The sequence below is a fragment of the Acipenser ruthenus genome, chromosome 10 (genome assembly GCF_902713425.1).
Source record: "Acipenser ruthenus chromosome 10, fAciRut3.2 maternal haplotype, whole genome shotgun sequence".
NCBI lineage: Eukaryota > Metazoa > Chordata > Actinopteri > Acipenseriformes > Acipenseridae > Acipenser > Acipenser ruthenus.
Window position 1 is genome coordinate 3,674,081 of NC_081198.1, and position 25,746 is coordinate 3,699,826.

A 25,746-nucleotide genomic window follows, 5' to 3' on the forward strand; every position below is an offset into this window, starting at 1 on the left:
TCTGCGCTTGATAGTTAGTCATCCATTGCTAAAGAGAGAGAGATCACAAAGACTTACAGTGCTTGCTTTGTGTTTTAACAACAAGAGTCTAGCAGATTAACTGATAATTAGGGCCAATGACTCCAAACTATAAAAAGAGCTAAAAAAAAAAAAAAAAAAAAAAACCTCTGACACCCGTTAATGGAAATGCCAAGCTAATTCCGTTAAATCAATTATCAGGTCTGTGACTCTGTCGCTTTCTCCTTATAATTATTAAGGATCTCTGAAAAAGAGGTAGGGAGTACTTATATGTGTAAGAAAATCTGCTGCAGTTGGTCTTTCATCAGTTCATTTTACAGAGACCATTTAAAATACTCACTTCAGATATCTAAATGAGCATTCACCAGCCTTCATCAATATTCAGTCGTTTTGCAGACATTATTGTTTCAGCCTCATTGCTTTATCTCAAACCCTTCACAATACAGACTTCATATTGCCAGGGTTTCATTCAAACCCTAGTTTGGCACAGTGCATCTGTGAACGTGCCCACGCTTGGGGTATTGAGTTCACAAAAGTGAATCGGTTTTGCTGTTTTGACCTGCATTTTGTAGGAACAGCATAATTTCCATAGATCATAAATATAAGGAGAATTGTAGGAAGAGATAGGTTTTCCAAATGGATAAAAAACGAGGAAGTTCTGTCCAAGTACACTTGATGCCCCTCTATTTATAGCTTTTAGATGAAAAATGCAGTAGTCTTTCCTTGTATTAGGTGCTGTTTTTTAATAAGAAAAATGAGCCTCTTCCACCAAATCAATCATTATACTCAGCGAAAGGCTGCTGTTGCTATTCTGTCCATGGACTCCTTCATGAGTCAAACCGGACTGTATCGTTTTATCACAGGATTTGGAAAGTGAATGGCCTAGAAACCCCTCTGAAACATAACTTTTACTAATGGAAGGCTAAACTACACGCCAGTATATTATTTAAAAATCTACTGTTGTACTTGACAGTGGGGCATTTTCAGGCTTCCTGCCTGTCACACATGAAAACTGATATCTAAACGGCACGCAGTGAGACAGACTGCCTGAAGTATTGAACTCGGCGGTGTTTGCAACAGTTCATTAGAAACAGTTTTCAATGTTTTGCTGCGCCAGTTGTGGTAACAGTGCGCTCTGCACGCTCACACTGCAGGCGAATCAGATAGTGAGAGGATCAGAATCAGAGAGCCAGGCCTGAGACGCACCAATTCCAGGAGGGGGAGGCAGCTGGCAGCTGTGCAAACATCTGGAGCAGGGCAGCCACTGTGCTTTCCCAGGAAAACAAGCACTTTATAAAAGACATTTTTGATGTAGTATAGAGTGGTGCTCAAAACACTCTGGACATTTCGGTTTATCCAGGCAGGCCTTAACAATATCCTCTTTTTGTTATGTTTAACTGGGATAGAAATACTCACCCTTTTGTAAATGCCTGAATCGTGCATGTTATCCAAACCTTGGGCAATCCAGCATATATGCTACTGTATGTAAAAGCTGCATCTCCCTTTTTCCATTTAGGGATGGGAATAAGACTCCTATTACATAGCAGTTTCACCCATTCCCAGTTTTACTATGAGCTTGATTAGCCACAGTGTGTATAGGTAACAAGCTCAGGTGTGTCTTCTTAAACGCATTATAAAACCAGGAATGGCTTGCAATGGGAGTTATTTCCATCCCTGCAAGTCATTTACAGTCAAGATGTGCCCAGTCTTACAGAGGGGCGTAGTAGGTGCTCTGTTGGTAAGTGCGTCTGCATCCAAACCTATCCTTACAATTGTTACCTTGTAACAATTGTAAGTCGCCCTGGATAAGGGCGTCAGCTAAGAAATTAATAATAATAATAATAATAATAATAAACCTGCAAAGAAATTTCTATGCCACACTAATCCGTGCTCTTTTAAATTCTGGATTCCAGAAACCCTTCTGTCAGGCACCTCATCTGCGAGAGGTTTGATTGCTAAACCACATTTGAAACAGGTCGTAGCCATACACCCAGTTTCAAATATTTTGTCCACCACCTAATTACAGAACTGTAGCTTAGTACCAAAATGGCCTTTCAGCTGTGTGGCAGTGAGGTCCCAGGGCCAAAGCTGTACCTAGAAGAATCAAAGAAATGAAAGATTCACACTTTTAACAACTTGGTTTTGGAGATGGGTAACTCTACTCACTTTGGCAAGACTAGACCTCATAGCACTCTAAATAAAACCCTTCTGAAGAAGGACCGCTCTGTCTAGCACAATCACTTCACAGTGGTCCGAGATTGTCTTCTACATTACACCTGACGGCCTTGAATGTCCTTTAGAAATTATATATGCCTTAGCCGTTTTGGACTAAGTTCATGAGTATTAGCATTATTTTAATCTGTTCATGTTTTAATGATCATTATTATAAGCTCTATTTTTCATCAACATTTGTTACTACTTTCCCTGCTGCTTTTCTGTGGCAATATGTTGATATCTGCCCAGACGGGGTGGCACAGTGGCGCCCCTCTTTCCACTAAGCAAGTCGAATAAACGTGAATAAGCTGTGAAACAGAGGCCCGGTCGGCCTGGTGGATGTTGGGGATCACGAGGCAGTGGTCTCGGCCCAGTTTCCTTGGGTACATAACTGTGTTGGGTTTCTATATCCAGGAATGGAACTGCAAATGGGAAATCAACCTCTGACTGAAGATGATGGCTACAGCGATCACATCTGAAAGTGTCAATCACTATCTACAATAATCCAAACACGTTCTTTTAGGAAGCAAGCTGTATCAGCTAGAAAGGTGTGCATGATATATTTTCACCTGGTAACAAAGACATGGCCGCTGTTCATGAGAGTCCCTTTATTCTCAAATCTCTGATTATTCCCCAGGTATTTTACAAATTTGTTTTTGCTGTAAGCCGGAAGGTGATGTCCTTCCTGAAGCTCCCAGCAAATTTAGTTGGGAAATAATCCTTTAGGTAACAAGTGAGAAATCTCTGCAGATCGTGCCAGTGTTAACGAAAAATTTGTAATGGCCTCGGCTGATCATTTTTACAGTATTTTTTTTGTTTTCGCTCGGGGAGGATGGAGTGGAGATGTGCTGCAGCAGGGGGGATGTGCGTTCGTGCTGTGACAGTTCAGCTCTGAGAAGCGCGAGGCTTGCAGGCCTGCTGGGAGACTGATATTCCCTCACTAACGAGGACAGACACTGAAATACTGCTGCAGCTCTTCTTCTAATTACAATTTATCACCGCCGCGCTCTCATCTTTCAAATATTGCCTTTCCCTGTTGGCTCTGTTTTTTAAACTTTGTAACTAGCAAAGAATCTGCGGTTGTCTGACTGCTTTGCTTTTGTTTTCATCCTTGCACTAAAAAAAGCTGATAAACCAGTTATAATGGAGATGGTATGTATGGGTAAGGGCACAGTTTGATGGCAACAATTCGATGGCAGAGCTTAGTTGTCAAGGCAGTTTCTCTGACGGCTATCGGAGTGGCAGGCTGTATGAAGATGTTTCAGCCCCCCTCTGCACAGTATTGTTGACAGTTGTGATCAGCAATGATTGAACTGCATTACTGTTTATTACTTTTTTTTATTTATTTTTTTAAAGTGCGCATCTGAATGCCGGCAGTCCTTGGCTCTCGGGCAGAGCGAGCAGAATCGCGGGGGCCAGGCAGTTTGAGTGGCAGTTGCATATCTGTCCCCATCGGAGATTGACAGACATGGAACATCGTTATTAGATGCCTTTTCCATAATTGCTGACATTTATCCAGTGTTTCAGCGTATTTGCTAATGTATTAATGCAGTCAGTCTTTGAGGGGCTGCACATGCCTTTTTAGCCCTGGCTTTTATAGATTCCTAAATTCATGGGCCCACACATGCTTATTACCCTATTGGTTGCCGTAGCGACAGGGCTCAGAGATAAGCCTAGACAGAGCCCTTTTGTGATTGCTTTTTTCAGGTGACATTAAGTGGGGAGGCTGAGAAGTGTCCTTTTTAGATTTCCTACCACTCTATAAACACAAACAGCTTTGGCTAGTTGATAAACTAGAGTTGAAGACTTATTCAACCCACCCTCTCTTCTTCAGGTCTGCAAAACATCTCCTTGGTTTCTATGGCTGCCTACATTCTTATGTTCACTTCAGGCCCTGGGACCACATATGGGTTTTCACTGATGGGTTTCTCTGCATAGAGAAAAACTAAAGTGCCGGATCTAAATACATCTCCCTAATCAGATTTATTTTCCCACAGACCTCATTTCACTGTATTTTAATTATATATTGTAATGTTATTAACAAGTGGGTCAACAAATTAACCAGAGAAACAAGAGCTGCCACTGTTTAGATCATTAAAACAGACCCCGTTGTCTTGGTAGGCTTTTAAAGTATGGTATGCACATTTTTAAAACCATATTGTATACTGCACCTTTTTTTTTTCACGCATGGTTTGCTCCACTGAGTATTTTCTTGATACTTCGATGAGAATCTTAGCTGGCAGTCTGGAGACTAGTGCTGGCATGGATTTAGTGGTTTTGAGTTTGCGAGAGTCAGATTCATGGATTACAGCACCGCCCCCCCCCCCACTCGGCTGAGCTCTCCCTCCTCTTTTGAGTTGGGGCAGCTCAGTGTGCAGGAGAAGGGCAGGTTGACAGGCAGGCCACCCCCTTTCCCACTCCTTGGCCCCAGCTCAGAGAAACCACACTCTCTGTTCACCTGTGAATACAATGAGGGGTAGCAGAAGGGCAAGGCTATCGGTGTCCAGCTAGACATTACCCCCCATGCGCTAGCTGGGAGTTGGGGGGTGGGGGGTGGGGCTATCTTAGCTGGCCAGATGGGTGCAGGGTGGCTTTCTTTGAGGTATGTCGGGCCCAATTCTATATGATGAACTATGAAAAGGCTATATTATTTATTTATATATTTATTTATTTTTGATCTTTTTATTTACAAAATATATCGCAAAAGTCAAAAAGCCATAATAGTAGTACAGTATTCCGTTTTAGATTTAGAAATGTCACATTTTTCAATTTTTGAATGACTTAATTTCATAATAGATGCAGAAACTAATTTAATTAGTTCTACTAGGGATAGTGCTGGAAGAGTTACACAGTCCAACATGAAAACGCACAGACACCCACAAACACACAGGTGCGGGGAACTGCACACAAACCCCAGTCCTGAAGGTAACTGTGAGAGGCAGCGATGAGGCGGAAGGCTAATCGGGAGTGACATGTCAAAACCAGCCTGGATAACCTGAATAGAGTGAACAGGGCACAAAGTGTGGCTTCCCATAGACCCTTCCACCCTCTGCACCCTGCGCCAGGGAGAGAAACGGTGCGAAGTGTGGCTTCCCATAGACCCTTCCACCCTCTGCACCCTGCGCAAGGGAGAGAAAAAAGGGTGCTGGGAGCCTTCAATACAGCTGTCAGCAAGAATGATCTCACCCTCGCAGCCGCAAACCAAACACTGGCATTTACAACAAAAAAAGAAAAAAGAGAAAGCCTTTCTGCATCACTGCAGCCTTTTCTCAAATGCAAGTGTTAATTAAAAGAATAAGAAAAAAGAGCTCAACCACGGGTGACAGAGGTTAACATCCCCCATTTCTGAATGAGATTGAGGAGGGAAGAGCTGCTCGAGGGAGCCCACCTGCCAGCAAGAGACTTGGGGAAGAGAGAGGCTAGCCACGATATTAGCTGAACTCTGATATGGTAAGCTGTTGCTTCACAGCAATAGTGCTAAACGTATGTATACTTCTGAGGGGCTTAGGGGACTGATTCCTCTTGATGAGGTATTCTGCCTTATTGAGGAAACTGGTAGTCAGGTAGGTATCGTACTGTATCTTTGATAGACATCCCCAAAACATTCACACGCAATTGTATGCGACACACTGCACTTTAGCGCTTGCACAAACATTTTTATATTCAAATGCCATTTTGACAATTAGTTTGAAAGCAAAGGTTACAGTTCTTCTTTGCCAGAACTTAGTTTTAACATTGTATTGCTTTGACGGCCTTGTAAAATGGTACATCAAACAAAGTACTTCTTTAAACTGTGATACTCCTTGTTTAAATGTTTACAGTAATATTCTGTCTTCATTGCTTAACTGTGTCTTGACTGTTTTCTTTATGCCTGGATTTAATTACGGGTTACATATTGCAATATTTACTAATAGATGAATAAATATCACATGAAATTATTGGAACATGAAAAATCTGTTCATGTGTGATTTTTTGAACTTGCATAAAAATCATACAGGTAATAGTTAATTCGCTTATTCAAAAAAATAAAAGCAAAATACATGACACCTGGCCAACAAAGCTGCTAATGCCAGGGTGCTGCACTGCAGGGCACCGCACCTCACTGACAAGTGCAATGGGCAACTGAGAGAAGAGCTCCAGACTGGAGCTAGTTCAGTACAGGATCAATACACACACACGAGAGAGACAGGGGCTGCATGCACTAGTCAGGAGTTCCAAGTTCAAGTTCTCATGTGTCTCGGCCAGTGGATGCAGTTGAGTAGTTATCAGCCCGAACATGATTTAAAGCTGTTACCAAGTATTTTGTGAATTTTGGGGAACGGTGCAACATGGGGGTGGGTAGGGGCTCTGCACTGAAGAGACCTCTTCCTGGCCTCAGTAGTTGCCTGGATTAGGCCTCGAATATGTTATTCTCATTGCAAGTGGCTCAAAAGCAAGCTGCCCTACAAAGGAGTGGCCGCACTTTGTGTAGAGAATGCCAGGTTTGATCTCTGAGCAGCTCTGGTGGTATTTACACAAGGACCTCAGATAATTGCTCCTGGCCTTGACGTATTTCTTTTTTTTTTTTTAATATGGTTTCTCTCCCTTCCCCTCTCTTTTAATTGTTTCCGTCCTGTCTTGTTTCTCTGCTCTGCGGGTGCAATACTGTTTAACCCTGATGGAGCGAGGGGGGCCTCGAGGCCAGCCCAGGCAAGCCAGCAACTTGCCAAGCCCTGAGATTCACAGCAAGGAGCTACAGCCGACGGCATAGCAGGTCGTCAAAATGTATTAATTGGATACACGCGTGCCACAGTGAACCAACCAATGTCCTAATTTTTGTTTGATTTGTTTTTAGTTTTGTGCTAAAGGATTGGTTCATTTAGGATTTTGAAGGTATTTGTTTGAGAATATGACGATTGCAGGTTCTCATTAAGCTTGCAGAGAAACAGGGTTAGATCATTGTCAGGTTAGAGAAACACTGTTAATTTAGAGCAACAGTGCTGGAGAGTAAAAGTGTTCTAAAAACCATGGAAAGGACTGACTTCTGGCCTAATGTTTTTCTAATTTCATTTTAGTACTAGGTCACTGAAAATCCTTCGATGGTTATCATTATTAGGGTACAGAGTGAGCATGAAGAGTAGTAGGACTCATTTATTAAGGTGCAGGGTACTGTACTGGAAAGCTGGGAATGGGATGTTTTAAAGATGCTGGGGAGCTGAGCTGCAATGAACATTAAGTGCAGGATGCACAGATACTTTTACTTGATAATTAAGAATGAAAAGACTCAATGTTGATAGCTTATGACTTCTCTTCTCTAACGTGTTACTTTCTGGAAGATTTTGCTTGTTTAGCTTGTCCTCTGTCTTCAGACTGCAATGAGTTGCCTTGATGAAGCCAGTCTGAGTCACGTCTGCGTTGGAATAATAGTCTGTTTTTGCAGCAGCTTAGTAACCGTTGACAGGCTTGCTGTTGATAGAAGCCATGGCTGGTCGAGATAGTTAACCTTTTTTTAGCTTTAGTTCCATTATAGAAATTACAAAATGAAAGGAAATGCTAAACCTGAGATATTCGCCAGCATATCTTATTTATCACATACTGTATTACACAATTTGACTAATCTTTTTTTTTTTAGGCATTTTACAGTAATTTTACATTCATATAACACAAACAATCATATAATACAACAGGGTTATATTGTCGTTTTTCTTGTTGTTCTTTCTTGTTGTCATTTTGTGTCTTGACGTTTATCGAGTCATTATATACAGTTTGTTTTGTGTCCATGGCTATATCTGTATTTAAAATGTGTATGATTTAAAGTTTCAGACAGGAGCTTGCTTTCTGCATGTCTGCTCCATGCGCCGCTACCGGAAGTCCACTTGACTAATCTTTTTAAAGCTATAATACATTTTGTGAGGAACAATTTTTTCAGAAATCCAAATAAAATGTGTACCCTGCTTACTTCACAAGAAGACTAACTTGTCATTTGAATTTGTGAAGTTTCTTTTAGTATTTCTGCATCGCACAAGACTAAGCAGTCTGGGGTTAAATCCCTTGTAGGACGCACACCTTTTGTAGAACACCCACGCAAAAACACTGTACTATATAAAATACTATAACAAAGCATACTGCACCTACAGCACACGCTTTTCAAAAAATTGCAAAAGAGTGCACATTATACTGAGGAAATAAAGGTATTTGCTGCTAGGCTAACCCACTCTGAACATCACAATTGCTCATCCCTTAGCCCCTTTGAAACTGCAGTAACAAAACATGCCACTCCTGAGAGAGGACGACCGTTGAGTGCAACATAACAGCCAGCAACTGTCTTCACAGACTGCTGTTTTTAGAAGCCATGTGATGTAATCGCAAGTCAATGTGTTTCTGCCAGCTAATGGACTGATTCACTGTAGTGGCTTTACTGTTGCAGTAACCTGATTATGTCAGATGGTGTCTCTGGTCCTGAGAGTGAAGCTTTGAGTGCCATTGACATAGGGCATGCTCTTCGTTTGTTCTTGTTTTTACAGTTTAAAAGCAGAAGATAAAGAAGGCAGCATTCTGTGAGAAAAGCAATACAGAACCGTGCCTGCTTCTAGAATAGTTTCTATTGTGATACTGTTTTTAATCAGTCTGGAAACTAGTGCCGGTATTGAAGAATCCAAAACAATTTGGTTAAGTGATCGGCATTGGTTTATGCTGGAACGTTAAGCTACCTTCCAATACAATCAGAGCTTTAGATCTGTGGAGTGTATGTGTTTATAATTAGACCTTGAAACACTATCTTCTCATGTGGGGCTGGGAATGCCATAACTGTAATTAAATGTCAACATGCTATGCATTTTTTCCCTTCCATTCTCAAACTTTGTCAGCTTTTACTGTATCTCAGAGGTGAGCTGCTGTAGTGGGACACAGACAGAGAGCATCGTTCTCTCTCCCGGCTCCACTGGGAGGCAGTACAGTAATTAGTGTTTTCTAACACTTGGCAGCTGTTTATATTGAGGATGGAGAAAACAAACAAGACCATTTTCTTTTGGGTTTGCCAACCAAGATTCCAAAAGTCTGCAAGGTTTAGTAGCCTACTAGAATATTGTTAAAAGCCCTAATTTAAAGTAATGCAGTACTGTAATTTAGAATAACAATAGCATGTGTGCTTGTGGCATCCTTCAAACAGTATCATGGTACCCAACAACAATAACAATAATGTTTTAAAATAGTCACTTCTAGCTTTGCGACTGTCTCAGCATTCCTGACCTAAACTGTTTTAACCAGTCATTGTCATTTTGGCAGGGTTTTATTAGCCTTCAAGACAGGTACAGTACATTGTTCACAGTCAGTCATTCGCTGATGGCAAAAGACGACAAAATTAGACGACACATAATCAAGGCAAACTTGCCACTAGAGATGTCCAAATGCTTCATTCTTGGCTTAACAGCCTGGGGATGATCAGCCATTAACTACTGGTGATGAGGGGGTTTGTGGGTGTTGTTGCTGGAATATATCACTATTTTTAAAATGTGCAGTATGTGAAAATCTTGACCTCCGATTGGCTGTCCACTGAAATTCTAAGGTGGGGCATGATTTAAAAAAAAAAATAAAAAAATGGTTGAGAACCGCTGCTCTATAAGACCTGGCACAGTAAGACTAGCAAGGACCTGATCCCAGTTACCCGCTCTCAGGGTCAGAGTTCACGATGCTCAAAGGTCACGCAGTCCCAGTGGATCCGATCCTGGAGCACATTGTCACTGTGGAGAGAGGGCATCATAGGGGCCCCTGGGACCCTGTGTGTGCTTCATGGGAACTCGGGAGGGGCAAGACTTTCAATGGAGCTCTGACTGTGTCACCCGGACTGTTTGCACTTCATGTGAGAAAGCCAGCCCTGAGCAATCTCATGGCACGGTGTTGTCTGTTATCCGGAGACTTGCATTTTACAAGGAATGATTTTTTAAATAGTACATTGGAACCTGCTGTTCTAGTTGTAGTTTATTGATGGTGGTGGTTATGCTGGTAATAAATTAAATGGCATCGAACGTAGTTTCTTAATGGTTATGGAGGATGATAAAAACAATACAAATGCATACTGGACATGCTTCATATTTATTGTAAAACAGCAGTTTTGGAAAAAATATAAAATAACTTCTAGCTGCCCAAATGTTTATTTGTATATAACTTCCCATACAGTATTAAAAGCAAAACGTAACTGTTTTCAATAATACTCTGAAAAGCCTACAATTATTATAGTTGTTCCTAATAATAATAATAATAATAATAATAATAATAATAATAATAATAATAATAATAATTAATAAAAAAAAAGGATTTCTGGCAATGGTCAGAGTGTATTCACATATCTGGGTTCAGAAACTGTAAGGTTATTGTGTGTATTTTCCTGTAATTTGACTTAATTAGCACCCTGTACCTCAGCCTCACCTCAGAACCAAGACACAAGTTTTGAACAGTTTGTAGGTGAGTGCAGAGTCAGGGTGCAGCTCTGCTCTTGGCTGAGAAGGCTGTGTGTGTGTTTGCTTGCGACCGCACTGAGGATGATTAGGGTGGCTATTGTTAATGAGTCCCCCAGTACTCTAGCAGGGTGATATTTCCACAGGCTGCTTGCTTGCTAATTAGCAGGGCAAACACAAATGAACCAGGTGTACAGTAGTTGGAGATTCAAGTACCCCCTAGAGGTACCTGGTGTAGTGTGCTTTTCCAACAAAGTGAAAAAAATAAATAAATAAATAACAAGTAGAAAGAAAACAAGATCTGGCAAGCAAGAGTTTTAGTTTTTTGTTGTTTTCTATACCTGTGCACCTTGGCCTATAATGCATGAATCAAGGTGTTTTCTTTTTTAATCATGTAGCTAGAAGATAGCAATGTTAGGGAAAATGAGAGTGCTTGGCAGTGAAGCAGTTCTATTGATACAATAATTTGTAGGAGAAACAGATCTGTATCTGTCAGTTTTAGTCACAATGGGCAAGACAACAGTTCTGGCAGACTTGGATAAAGGCTAGGTGCTTGGTTGGCAGGGGCTTCTAACCATGCCTGCACAAGTCGCTGATGAGGCTGTGTGGTCCAGTGGTTAAAGAAAAGGGCTTGTAACCAGGAGGTCCCCGGTTCAAATCCAGCCTCAGCCACTGACTCATTGTGTGACCCTGAGCAAGTCACTTAACTTCCTTGTGCTCTGTCTTTCGGGTGAGACGTAATTGTAAGTGACTCTGCAGCTGATGCATAGTTCACACACCCTAGTCTCTGGAAGTCGCCTTAGATAAAGGCTTCTGCTAAATAATAATAATAATAATAATAATAATAATAATAATAATAATAATAATAATAATAGAGGAATAAAATGATGCTGCTGCCAGTCATTCTGGAGCACAAGATTCATTGCAGATTCCCGCCCCTTCATCTTCCCTCAAGGTATTAGAGGTGATATTTATTTAACCTTGGTTTACGATGAATCTCAGGATGTTTTTTTCAATATATAAGTGATGGTGGCCTTTAGCCCCACCTCCATTTCAAAGTAGACTAGACCCCATGAACTGTACTGTACATGTCACATATTGGGGTGGTGGAATACAATGAATGTGTGAGTTCTTCATAATACATATTTAGGTAAAAACACGTTTTTTCCCTTTTTCTTTTTTGAATTTTTTAAATGAGAATGCTGTGTTTTGTTCCTTTTTAGATGACGCTAGCTGTGGCTGGGATAAGCTTCCCCTGTCATCGTCTTACCGTCTGCCGGAGAACGTCCCCTGCCCACACCCAAGAGCAGTCTGAGGAGGTCAGTGACACCTCGCTGACTCGCACCCTTTGCAGAGTTACTCGATGAGGGGGTAACGCAGACTTGAGACCCAGTGATCACTCCGATCAAGCCTGCTTATCCTGCCACAGCACGGACTTTGAGGATGAGTGCTTAGGGCTTGATATCTCAAAGCGCCATTCCACACAAAAATGGATAATGGTCCTAATAATGCTTTGATTTCTGCAAACAGACCTGGAAGTGTTTTAGGAGAATCACTAAATACTAATACTTCAACATTGTGATTTAAAATACAGAGACTGATATTAACTGTTTAATGTACTTGTCATAGAATTCTAAAACGGAGCTTCGGTTTCTACTACAGCTGCTGTCAGCATGTATTCCATTATGAAGCAAGGTTCGGGTTATAGGTCAATTGAGATCACCAGGGTTCGGATTAGAAAGATTCTATTGTATTTACAAGCCCCTAAATTAAATGGTTTATTCCTGGTTTAGGAACTTTATTTGGTGCTCTTTTCCTTTCTCACCATTTGGGAGTAAATTGCTCTCCTGTAGTGTCCTGTCCCTCTTCAGTTCCTGTGCTGGGGCTCCAGCCTAGCCCTACGTGCAGCTGAATATGTCGGGACGAGTTATTTGCCGTAGAGCATTGAAACTTGACATGTAGCAACAGTGGAGCGTGGGGATGAAGTGCGAAATGGTTGACGTGGTTTTGGGTGCTGTGATGACAATACTATGAGGTATCCAATGTGCCAACCATACCATTCTGTTCCCCATACTATGCTGTTCTACCTACCTTAGTTACCTTACTCTATGGCGCATGCCTTTACCCACGCTGTGTATTAGTGGAGGGGAGCTGCTTTGAGCATGCATGTTTTTGAAGAGCCTTCCTGATCCAATAATCCAGTGTTTTAAACCCCTCCACAGTGTACGGATGTCCACATGGTGAGCGACAGTGAAGGGGATGACTTTGAGGATGCCTCCGAGTTCGGGGTAGATGAAGGAGAGATATTTGGAATGGGGACCTCAGCCTCCCGGAAGTCTCCAATGAGTATGTTTCACCACATCTTTAAACTTTGGTTCAACTCCAAAGTCAGTGGGAACGAGTTTGTTGATCTCAACTTTGCAACAGTTCCGCAGCCCTACAGAGGTGCCTGGTAGTTTTGTAATCACCTGTAGGGTGCTAGAATTCTCTGAAAACTGCAGCTGCTTTTTATGTAGTGTACTTTCTAGGTTAACTTCACTTTGTGACGGCGTAACAACACATTAAGTGGCAGGGACTGCACATTAAGTGCTATTTTAGAATGTGGGTGTTTTATTGCCAGGATTATTCTGATGACAATAATGATAAAGCTGTTTTTGCCTGGTTCTCATGCACCTTCGTGTCACAGTATTTAAAAGCGCTGCCCTCCTTTCTTTCTTGCTTCCTTAGTGCCAGAAAACGCTGAGAATGAGGGAGATGCCTTACTGCACTTTACTGCCGAATTCTCATCAAGGTGAGACAACCACAGTGTTCAGTTATATTTGGGGGGAGGGAAGGGGGGGGAGTGTGGTTTGTTTCATATGAAATAGAAGTATTTCATATAAAACAAACCAGTTAAAGAGGCTTTTTTTAACATGAGCTCTTCTGTATGTGCCTGTGTTGAAGATATGGAGAGTGCCACCCTGTGTTCTTCATCGGCTCGCTCGAGGCAGCATTTCTGGAGACCTTCTATGGGAAAGCCCGGGATGTAAGTATCTCACTTATCGTTCCTGCTGGTATACGCTGTGGGTGTAAGTAGGGCTGTAACAAGACACTAATGTCACGATGTGCATCACGATACATGTGATGGTCCTGTTGAGCTACTTGTATGAAGCATAATAAGATCAAAATGATCATTTGTTATAAAAGGCATACATTTAATGAGGTAGGGAGTATGTATTCATACCAACTGTAAAACACACCAATTCTCAATTGTACTCTAGTTCACCAAGAACCACTTGGTGAACTACAGTACAATGAGCTTTGTTGTGCCTCTATTCCGATACGATATATCATGTAAAGAGAGTATCACGATTCATTGATACACTAGGACTGGTTACACCCCTAGATATAAATGATAAATAATGCTGTTTTATTTGGCTGTAATTTCTAACTTTGCTGTAACTGGTAACTGCAGAGCATCCTGGAGACCTTGGAGACTCAAGCGAAGGGCTTTGCACCCTGTCAAACTAGAACAGGAATGTAAAAAAAAAACAGCAGCAAAGGAAAGTGATAGGCAGCTGACCCTTTCTTTTAAAGAAAATGAAATGGGGCTTGAAAAGCCACAGCTCATTCCTGTGAAGTGGAGATTGAGTATAACAGTAAATAAAAAAGGCACACAAGATCGGCCTAACCCTCCCGCACAGCCCTCTGTGAACTCCCATGCTCATTAAGTGTTTATTGGAGTGGACAGATTTCGAAGGGATTTTTTGCTCAGACCCTATCAATGGCTATCCGGCTAATCGCTAAGTAAAACAGTACATTTGATGAAGTGTTTCTGGCGAAGAGGCTCTCAATCCCTCTTAATGAAAACGCTCAGGGCTGATGAGCCGGGGGGGATCAGTGGAGCTCTGAGCCAGGCCCCCCATGCCCTGCCTGCTGCGTTTGAAGTCTCGAACGTTTTGATTAATCAGGCTAACCCTGCTCTCTCTCTCTGCAGATCTTCACGTTTCAGATAAAGACTCCATCAAAATTCATTAGAGTCAGGGGATTGCTTTTTTTTTTTTTTTTTTTCCATGAAGCGCTCTCATTTGCAGTCTGTTTAAGACACAGCTGTCCTAACCCCGCTCTCGAATGCTTTCTGCCCTGCGATTATCACCGGTGTAAGGGAATCTTACAGTCTATCTCGGTTCAAAGGCTCTCTTGCTGTACACCCTCATGCCAATGTTAAACACATGGTTTAATTATTATTATTTTTTTTTTTTTTTTACAATAACCAATATGGTAAAAGTAATAACGAAATACCCTTCCCCTTTCAAATGATTTTTCTAACTATCTGAGAAGATGGGTTGACACCTTATGTCAATGATTTTTGTCAATTAATGTTGTTGGAATACCATTGACTAACGTTATTTGACTAAGTCATCCCCCACATGTCATTGAAATGGGCATTTTTACCATCATCATCCTACATTTCCTTCTACTGAAATGATTGACTGATCAATAATGCAGACCAGTGGTTGGGAAATGTATCAAAAAAGGTCCTGTTCCTTTAATCTATTGTTCCCTATTCAATGAATTCTTTTTGAGTGCTGTGCTCGTGTATAGCATGAAAACAATTGCTTTATTTATTTCTATGTACATTATAGTCATTGTTTATGTAGTTTGTGCAGTTTGTGGCATTTTAAAGGTATTTAAACCAGTTTTGTGTAGTGTTTTTTTTTTTCATTAAATTAAGTAAACCCCATTTACGTATGTGGGGTGTATTTAAACCACTTAGACCAGTTATTGTCTCTGGCAAAGGGCTAATTACACCTGGTTAGGATGCGATTAAAAGTAATTTGCAATGCTAAATGTACTTGTTCATATTTGAGGGGGGATGTGCAAGACTGAGTCAACTGGGCTGATTATTGCTCCTTGCTTTTCCTACACTGCCATTAGTTCTAGTTCAGTAGTGAAGAGTTTTTGTGATCCGAGGCGTGGATGTCTGTAGTACTCTGGGAAAACCTGGACCTGCTCCAAGCGCACCTCTCCCAGCAGGGGTTGCTACTAAACAGGGGGGCTTCTGGAGGGCCAACAAAAGGAACAGGAATAAAGCCAATGGGGGAAAAAATGTCTGATAAATACTAAATCTTTTTAGAAATAAAACAAACAAACCGAAAACTCTGTTGCCAGTCCTCCCCCACCCCCAAATGTAAATTAAAAAGACATTAAAAAAAATAGAGAAAAAGGGAACCCTGTCTACTTTATCGGAAAGCGGGCTTCCCACAAAGGGCAGATTAAATGGTTTGGGAACGGAGCGCCGGTCAAAGTGGCTTTTCTACTAACTAAACACTTTCTTAAAGTTTCCACGCGGGGAGTGCGAAATAATGAAGTCATCCGTGTGTTGTGTTTTTTGTTTTGTTTTTTTTCTAAAAGAATTTCTTCATCCTCCTTCCAAAAGCTGCATTTGCTTGTCTTCCCAGCGTGAGTGTTTAATCTTTTCAAGGTCTTGAATTGGCCCAGTGAATGAGCTCCAAGCTCTTTCTCACTAGGAGCTGGAGGCTTATTCTAAAGCTCTAATCACTGAGCAAACACAGCCGTGCCCTCCTCCTCTCCTAGAGACGCTGTACAATGCTGGAGGCTTTATCTTCTCCAGATCGGAATAACCTGGATATTGCTGAACCTTCCTCTTGGAAAAGCAGAATAGGGGGAAATGAACCATCAGTTTAAAAACAAAATAAAAAAATTAAAAACACACACTTGATTGTTGTTTGACGTTTTTTCCGTTAACCTTTCCTGTCTTTTATAATTTGACATCTCTCCCATCTATACAGGAAATTCTTCAGGCGCATTTTGCCCATATTGCGTGTTAAAAACCCCCGGATTTATAGGTTGAGATTCATCAATATTTACGGACTCTGGTGCTTATGAGATGGGGTATTGGTGTTTTAATGTAATGATTTGTTTGTATTTATTAAGTTTGTTAACTCCATAAATCCCCATTCATGTGGTACTCTAAATGGTTGCAGTGCCTTCTACTAGGAGGGGGCAGGTACTGGGGTAGGTGAATGCTCCACCACTGACTGTACCTGACTCTGCAGATACAATAGAAACATCATTGAACCCTGCCTTGAGAAACTCAAAATTTGAGTTGCAGGAACCATTTGCACAATCAGTGTATGCAATTGAACTAAATCACCGTTAGGTGGCACAATCAACAGTCAGTGCGTTTACATGGCACTTCAAATCCTGTTCACATCTGATTACAGCGTAATCAGATTTGGAAATCCTGCCATGTAAACTAAATTTGGATATCATTTTTCTCTCCGTAATTAGCTGATGTTGGTTACCCGATTCAAACCCGATCTCGCTGCCTTGTAAACGCGGTGATCGGATTACAATATTATTAATCCTTTTCAAATCCGATCTCGGTGTCTTGTGAATGCAGTGATCAGATTACAATATTATTTCTGCAGTGCGCATGTGTACTAAAAATCAGTGAGCAGTCCTGCGCATGAGCGGTTGTGTGTGTTTGGATTGAGCATGATGTCTCGTCAGAAGGAAGCAGCTTACTGCTGGAGTGACGAGGAAACTGTTTTTTTTACTAAAATGTCTCGACAAATTAAATAGGATGGGGTCTCTGACACACAGGTTTATATCCTTTGGGCACATAAATGGCTTTACCATTTCACAGAGCTTTTCAAATGACACTCGTGTCATACAGAATTTCTCTCTCCAATTAGCATCTGTAAATTTTGTAAGTACAGTTATGCACTACCAATCCCTACCTCTTTCTTTGACCCATACAGTACGACTGGGCTCACTGACAGCAACAGCTGTACGTAACAAAATTGGGTTGTAATCGTCAGTATGGCCCTCTGTCTTGCTCTAGAGCTAAACACTGACAACAAAAAAGCATGAGCATGCCAAGGTTCGCATTAATGTTTAATTGCATCAACATCATAAATATTGAAATGCACATTAGGAAAAATGTGTAATCAATCTGCATCCTGACTGGAAACAAGTTATGAAATAGAGAGGAGAATAGCTGCAGCCTCGGAGGCTTACCTGTGGTGTCTTGACTGGTGGCTCTGCATCTGCAGGTTCTAAAAACGTCATCAGTAGCATTTAACCTCTATCAGTTAAGAAACTGAATCAAGAAAATACAATTTATTTTATTTTTTTAAGAAATTATTTAATGTATATAAACAAATAAGAGTTGCGTCGCACAGTGAAGAACTTATCTGAAGCAGCAGAGAGGAGCAGCAACTGGCTGTGGTTGAGACGGAAAGATTCTGGCTGGGGACAGGTAAGTAAGCTGGGCTGAGTTGAGTGGGGGACGGAGGGGGGTGATGCTGGGACGCCAGAATCACCGTCGAGCCCTCTTGAGGTGTCGTGGGCTAGTCGACGAAACACTGAGGATGGAAGGTGCCCACTTGAAAACCCCTGAGATGTACCCTACTTAGCTCAATCCAGACGGTTGTCATGCTGATGCGCTGGGGAGGCCGCACTTTGGTTGATCCCCGGAGCCAGCATCGCAGCCGTTGTGTGTGCTGATGCGCCAGGGAGGCAAAATAAGCTGATCCCTGGAGCCAGCATTACACTTCAGCCATTAACACCAGACAGAAGGATATCTACATCATCATATGGAAGGAAACGTAAATGGATGGAGACGCATATGGATCACATTAGTTTACTGTAAAGCTACGTCTTAGTTGGTGCTTATCTTGGCGAGAGCCGAGTTCAAATCAGCATGAAGTTTTAACATCTACTCTCGTGTAATGGAAATCATTTAGCAACAAGATAACGTGTCTCTAAATTCGGCAATTTATAAGTAGGGAAATCTGATTACATTGCCATGTATACTGAGATGACTATCGCATTGGCTTATCCAATTGTCATGTAAACTCTGTTTTCCGATTGCGAAATCCGATTCCGTGGAATCCGACTACAGAGAAATCCGATTACTTCATGCCATGTAAATGTAGTGGCTGTTAACGGCACTGACCCCTTCTGGTAGAGGTTAGTAGTATAAAGTAGATACATGAACAGGCATTATTACAGTGGTTTATTCCTATCTTACATATTTCATAATCTTATCAAAAGTGATGTGTATTTTGGTTAAAAAAAATAATTTGCCAACTGAAACGGTAGCAAAACGTCATCAGCTAATATTTTCCGCAATTTAAGGTCTTGCTAATATAATCAAAACAGTGGCAAAACTGGGGCTCCCGAGTGGTGCATCCAGTAAAGGCGCTCCACGTGAGTGCAGGATGCGCTCTATAGCCTGCAAGTCGCGAGTTCGAATCCAGACTATTCCTTTGCCGATCGAGGACGGGAGCTTCCAAGGGGCGGCGCACAATTGGCCGAGCGTCGCCCGGGGGGAGGGAGGGTTAGGTCGGTCAGGGTGTCCTCGGCTCACCGCGCACCAGCGACCCCTGTAGTCTGGCCGGGCTCCTGCAGGCTTGCCTGTAAGCTGCCCGAGAGCTGCGTTGTCCTCCGACGCTGTAGCTCTTGGGTGGCTGCATGGTGAGTCTTCAGTGTGAAAAAAAGCGGTCGGCTTGACGGCACACGCTTCGGAGGACAGCGTGTGTTCATCTTCGCCCTCCCGAGTCAGCGCAGGGGTGGTAGCGGTGAGCCGACCGTAATAAAATAATTGGCCATTCCAAATTGGGAGAAAATAATAAAAAATAATTGGCAACGACTAAATTTATTAAAAAAAAAAAAAAAAAAAAACAGTGGCAAAACTTGAACCTGCATGTTCCTATGGTACCTGTCACAGTGACCCTGCATGTTCCTATGGTACCTGTCACATTGACCCTGCATGTTCCTATGATACCTGTCACATTGACCCTGCATGTTCCTATGATACCTGTCACATTGACCCTGCATGTTCTTCTGGTACCTGTTACATTGACCCTGCATGTTCCTCTGGTACCTGTCACATTGACCCTGCATGTTCCTCTGGTACCTGTTACATTGACCCTGCATGTTCCTATGGTACCTGTCACATTGACCCTGCATGTTCCTATGATACCTGTCACATTGACCCTGCATGTTCCTATGGTACCTGTCACATTGACCCTGCATGTTCCTATGACACCTGTCACATTGACCCGGCATGTTCCCATTGTATCTGTCACATTGAACCTGCATGTTCCTAATGGTACCTGTCACACTGAATCAATCCGAAGCAAAGCTCTCTTAATTTTCTGGTGCGTTGCTTCAATCATTTCCATTCAGCCCTGATTTATGGTTGCACAGGATAAATTAAATAGTATATTGAGGGCTGCTAAAGCTTTCCTAACTTTCCCCTCTGTGAGGTTGGTCTGTAGTTCTGTAAATTGCCCCAGCCCCTTATGCATGTACTTACATATACCTCACTTGCACCTTTACTCAGATCTTAAGCACTTCACACCCAATTGTCGGCAATGTGGGCTGGGATGACTTATACAGTATCTTTAATCTGGTGTTCGCAGACATTGATCTTTAGTGCACAGGATTCTTGCCAGCAGGCACCATTATGCACAGCACACCCCTGTAGCGGACGTGCCGCTATGAGTTTCCACTCTTCTGTGGTTCCTGCTGTTCATTGTTTCACATCTCTGATCACTTTTCTTCCCGCAGAGAAAGCCTGTCGCCATCTACCTTCACCACGATGACAGCGTCCTCACCAACGTCTTCTGCTCCCAGATGCTGTGTGCCGAATCCATCGTCTCCTACCTCAGCCAGAACTGCATCACCTGGGCGTGGGACATGACGAAGGAAGCCAACAGAGCAAGGTAATGCCTACAGAGCCGTGCCATCTCAACCCCAGTTCTCAGGGGCTGCTGTCAGTCAGCCAAGAGGTGCTGTTTCTTTTCAAACCTACACATTTGATGTCCCTTCAGGACACCCGAGTCGTTTAACTAAGCCTTGCAAGTTAAGGAAACAACAGTCTTAGCAAACTGTTTCAGCAGATAAGCTCTCCTTGAATACAAAGTATAAAGTGAATGTGTGTGTGTGTGGAAGTGTAACAAAACAGAGCTCACCTTTGTTTAGTTTAATATTCCCATTGAATACTTTAGGCTCATATGTGCAATTTTAGTGTGAAGATTATTTTAAGCATCTCTCCCCAGAAGTTGTAAACAAAATGTTCTCATCAAGCATGGTCATCTTTCTCACTCTTGACGTAAGGTTTTGCTGACCCCAAGCAGAGCCATGGTGATCACATGCAAAATGATCCTGGTCCTCTGCCTGGAATTTCCCATGCAGTTGCACTTTAAATTGTGGCTCAATGTTTTTTTTCTTCTTAAATAGCCTTGTTTATTCAAAGACCCCTGGGGATCCTCATTTGTAATTTAAACCTGCACACAGACTCTCCCACTCAGAACACAATCACCTCCTGCAGGTGCAACAGGTGTCCCTGCCTTCATGCATCTTGCACCAGGCCTTGCAGGTAAGGTCATGTCACCAAAGCCCCTGTGACACTGAAGGAACAGCACTGCTCTGAAAGCCAGTGCTAATTGATCAAAGAGCCTCCCCTTTTCACGTATGTAATTAGCTGCATTCACAGCTGTTGACCCCTTACCCTGGGCATTGCACTGGCCGTGATGCACGCCTGCATACAGAACGCTTGACCCATTGGAAATGCATTCCCAAATACCACCCCCCCCCCCATACCCTAACCCCCACCTCCTTCCAAATCCAGCCCAGGTGTGAGCCTTAAGTGTCGGACTGGCTTACTGGTGAGAACCCCGCTGTTCGGAAAGCATTTTGATCTTGCCAGATCTTAGGAGTTTAATTGTGTGCCAGTGGGCAGGTTAGACTCTGGGGCACAATTGCTTTCTTCCACTAGGCTACTTCACTAAGCAACCCCCCGTATAGACGGCTTTAAGAAAGACGCAGTTAAGACATTGGCCTTCTCTTGCCCCTCTCTCTCCCATTCTTTCCTTTCACTTTCTTTATTAGAGAAGGGAAACATCTGGAGCTTTTCCTTTTAACCTTCCTGCCCAATTGAAATTGTTGCAACAAAAGCAGTAACTACAGCTGTTTGCGGTCGTGATACAAGCTGTTTTTGAAAATATAACAGCAGATCTCCTTCACAAGTGCTTATCGGTTAATTTGTTGCATAAAGTCGCTCTCGCTGTGTGAGCAGATAAGCGGTGTGGTCACGGGAAGTCTTGAATCATGTATTATTTTATATATGATTTTATATATGATTTTATATATTATTATTATTATTATTATTAATAATAATAATAATAATAATAATATTATTATTATTATTATTATTATTATTATTATTATTATTATTTATTTATTTTATTTTTTTTTTTTTTTTTTTTTTTTTATAGTTATTGGCTTATTGGCCCCCTGCAGCAACCAATGTAAATTCAACATTACTTACTACTTTAAAGTTTTAAGCATGAGGAAACCTCAGCTGCAGCATTTAAAGCTGTAGCATTTAAAATCCTTCCAAAGTCAACACGACAATACATCTCATGATAAGGATTCTTTAATCAGCTTGTCTGGAATCCCGGTGTGGATTGCGCACACACACACTGGGGTGTAAAGTGAAGGCTAACTAACACTTACACGTAAAGATTCTTAACAGCCTCAACTGCGGTTTTCTACTGCGTCTGGTGCGGAACGCTTTAACTTGACATACAGTGGAATAGCCCTCAGCCAAAGAGGTCACAGATTTCAACATATAGTTTGCTGCTGTTGATCCATCACCCCTGCCAAGCAGCAGCACGTTTCTGTTTGCAGCTCCTGCAGGGGGTAACCGCATTTTCCCTGGCTGGGCACGGCTGCTCATTGCAAAGCTGCGGTCAGCACAGGCACATTTGTTGGACAAGTAGAGGCACTATGTCCTAAATGTAATCATCTACAGTGAATAGATTCTACCCGTCATCAGAAGATTCTTCCTCCCCTTAAATTAATAAGTAATGTCATTGAGTACCAGGTTTATTTTACTCGCAAGAGATTTATCTTTACTGTAATATAGTACAAGTTATACTTTTGTATTTAAATTTTTCTCCCCCAATACTGAGATACTTTTGGTTCTTCAATTTTTTGTTGTTGTTTGTTATGATGTGCAAGTATTTAAAGTATAACGATGTAGATAAACTGCTGCATGTACCTAATGGTGATAATAATAATAATAATGATAATGAATTTTAAAACCTTGGTTCACACTCCTTTTAAAGGGAGGCAGAGTTTAGATCTACCAGTGAGATTTAAATAGACCTCTTGTGCCACCAGGAATAACCCACACAGTACCTCAGTGATACACAGCAGCACTGATGCATAATAATGTTAAAACAGGATTTAAACTATAATAATAGTAATAATAATAATAAGGTTGCACCAAAAATCTTTTGTGCTAAAGCAGTTCTTTTCATTTGGTGCCAAATCAAATTCATGTGTTCCTGTGTAACATCAGAAGCTCCCAAGAACCCGAGTGGAAGGGCTGCTGTGCTGGTGTTGGGTTTCAAACGAGCCCCCGGCACATTGTTCACATCTCCTTGCTGACTGGTTAGAATTACCATTGCACATTGTTCAAGGGATGCACTTGTCAGGGCTCCCCTAACACCACACAACAAGAGGCAGGATTAAGAAAAGGGATTGTCTCAATAGGTAAGACCCGGGATCTTCATCAGCTAATAAACTCAGGGCTGAGTTTTTTAATCAGGCACTTAAGACTCACTTATTTTTATTTTTTTAAACCGTCTGCTGTGGGCTGCCTGTTAGGATGATTGATATTGCTTTATTTTTTGAATAGTAACCTAAAACAACAGATCTGTAATTATGCATGAAAATGAACAATGGTGTCTTTATAAAAGAAAACAAACCTGCTTTCTAGTCTGTTCATTCTAGCAGTGGACTGACTGTTAAAGTTATATGTAATACTGCATCTTTGATGAATGTAATTAAAATGCATGTTCAGTTAGGTCTGCTTCCTGATAAAGTACTGTCCTCAGAAGGCTGTACTATGGAAGAACAAGGTAAACACACATCGTATCGTGACATTTATGTATCGCAAAACCCTTATGTCCGAAAACGCCCCTCTGCAACACCTGAAAGTCTTCATCCTGTCTGTGGAGATTCTATAACCTTTTAGACCTTTCTTGTGACCCCCTAACGCCAGGAAAAGGTCAGGGGTGGTCCTTGATTTGTTAACATGGGTCATTTATTTCAAGCTCGGTAGAATTGCTTGTTGAGCTTTGGCACTATTATATTCAGGTGCCAGCAATGTGATCAGTCATGTACAGGACCGAAGCGTTAAATCTCACTTGAAGCTGTAGATCTTTTATTCATTGCCTGCTGGAAGAGATCCAAACAACCATGGAAGGAAAACCCTTCCACAAACCTGTGCGGAGAGCTTGAATTGCTCAGATCGCTGGAACCTCAGCGCTGTAGTATTATTATTATTGTTATTTATTTCTTAGCAGACGCCCTTATCCAGGACGACTTACAGTCGTAAACAAATACATTTCAAGAATCACAGTGCAGTTTGCATAGTAACACAATGCAAAAGAAAGCTGTGCAAAAAAGAAAAAGATAAAATAAAGTTATTTAGCTTCATGATCAGTCATTCTGCTTGATTTCCCTTCTCTTTTTAACTTTCATGATTAATGTTGGATAAAGCTAGCCTTCCGCCAGTTTCCACACTCTCCGGTGACCTGTAATACTTATCCTATCTCATCCCCTATTTTCTTTTAAACAGACCTTATTAAACTGGATATTATTAAAATCATTTATATTTGCATTCAGCCCTTTGCAATTCATTAATATTATGACATTTACCACCAGCTCTGTAGGGCTGCTGCAGTCGGCTCCCTTTTTTCTTTTGCAAAATGTTAATTTAAAGTTCTGCCTTGTAATGGAATAAAAAATCCTTGGCTTTTTTTTTTTTTTACTCATCAATTTGAAAAAGTCTTACGAGGAATACTAATTCGGAAGGTGCTTGGATTTAGAAGACTTTGCTGTGAATGAAAAGCAAATTATTTGAAGCCCTGAGTTCAAGCCATTATGCAGTTAGTCAGGAGGTCCTGCAATTCACTCACTGGTTTAAAAGTTTACACTTAATTATACTTAAAATTATTATTATTATTATTATTATTATTATTATTATTATTATTATTATTATTATTATTATTATTATTATTATTATTATTATTCAAATCTGTAACAAATGCCTTTAGTTAAATGAAGTATTTTTATTGTTCATTTTAAATTTCCAAAAATGTTAGAGACAATTCATAAGGTTTACAACTTTTGTGGCAGCCCATAATAATTAGAAAAGGCAAATGCACCTGTGAATGACCCTCATGCACCCCAATGTCTGTTTTGTCAAGTCAAGAGAGCTGAATATACATTGATTTGGAACCACAAAATAACTTTTCTGGTATATTTTAGCATTGAAGAATTTCTTGTTTTGAGAGAATTGTGAGCTAAAAAATAATAATAACTCACAGAAAATAATGCCTTTTCCTTAACAGTTCAATTTAGTTTAAAGAAATTTGTCACACAAACAAAATGGTACTGTCGCATGTTTCATTTTTCGTGTTAAAACTGACTGTGCTGGAATCGGTTGGCATCATTAATCTCTGTTTGCAGTCAGTTTTAAGATACAGTATCTATGTTGTTCCATTAATGTGTGACTAAATCTGTGCAGTTCCTCACCTAGGACGATGTTGCAGACGAGAGATCATTTTTGAAAATGCTGTGCGAAGGTGCACAAAGGGGCAGGGCAGATCTGAAACCCTCTTTTGTTGTGTTCATTTATAAAGACAAAATACAATACCATTTATCCCATGCAAGTAGGGTTCCCACCTCTGACTTACAAAAAAACGGGACACCAGAGTCATTTTGTATAAAAATAAATAAATAAATCAATCAATCAATCATATACTTTGACATTTAATGTCCCGGGAAGTGTTACAGATTTCCCAGGACAGCTGCCTCAAAAAGAGAACAATCCAGGCAAAACCAGAACAGGTGGCAAACCTACATGCAAGCCCAGGGTATTTCTGAAGTTAAACTAGAAAACACTACAACAGGAGCAGTTACTAATAACACTAATGAAGGTATGGCCAAAATGTTTCGTCTATTAAAATAAAAATACACTTGTACATTT

General features: G+C 41.2%; 1 protein-coding gene across 3 annotated transcripts in view; it reads left to right on the forward strand.

The window, feature by feature from the left end:
• LOC117412157 (FAS-associated factor 1-like) overlaps positions 1 to 25,746 on the forward strand; it is a 94,728-nt gene that overhangs the window by 41,340 nt on the left and 27,642 nt on the right. For all 3 annotated transcript variants that reach the window (XM_059031535.1, XM_059031536.1, XM_059031534.1), the window contains 5 exons: positions 11,888 to 11,983; positions 12,887 to 13,010; positions 13,392 to 13,455; positions 13,608 to 13,689; positions 20,250 to 20,404. In XM_059031535.1, coding sequence (XP_058887518.1) covers positions 11,888 to 11,983; positions 12,887 to 13,010; positions 13,392 to 13,455; positions 13,608 to 13,689; positions 20,250 to 20,404 — 521 coding nt within the window. The remainder of the gene's footprint in view (positions 1 to 11,887; positions 11,984 to 12,886; positions 13,011 to 13,391; positions 13,456 to 13,607; positions 13,690 to 20,249; positions 20,405 to 25,746) is intronic.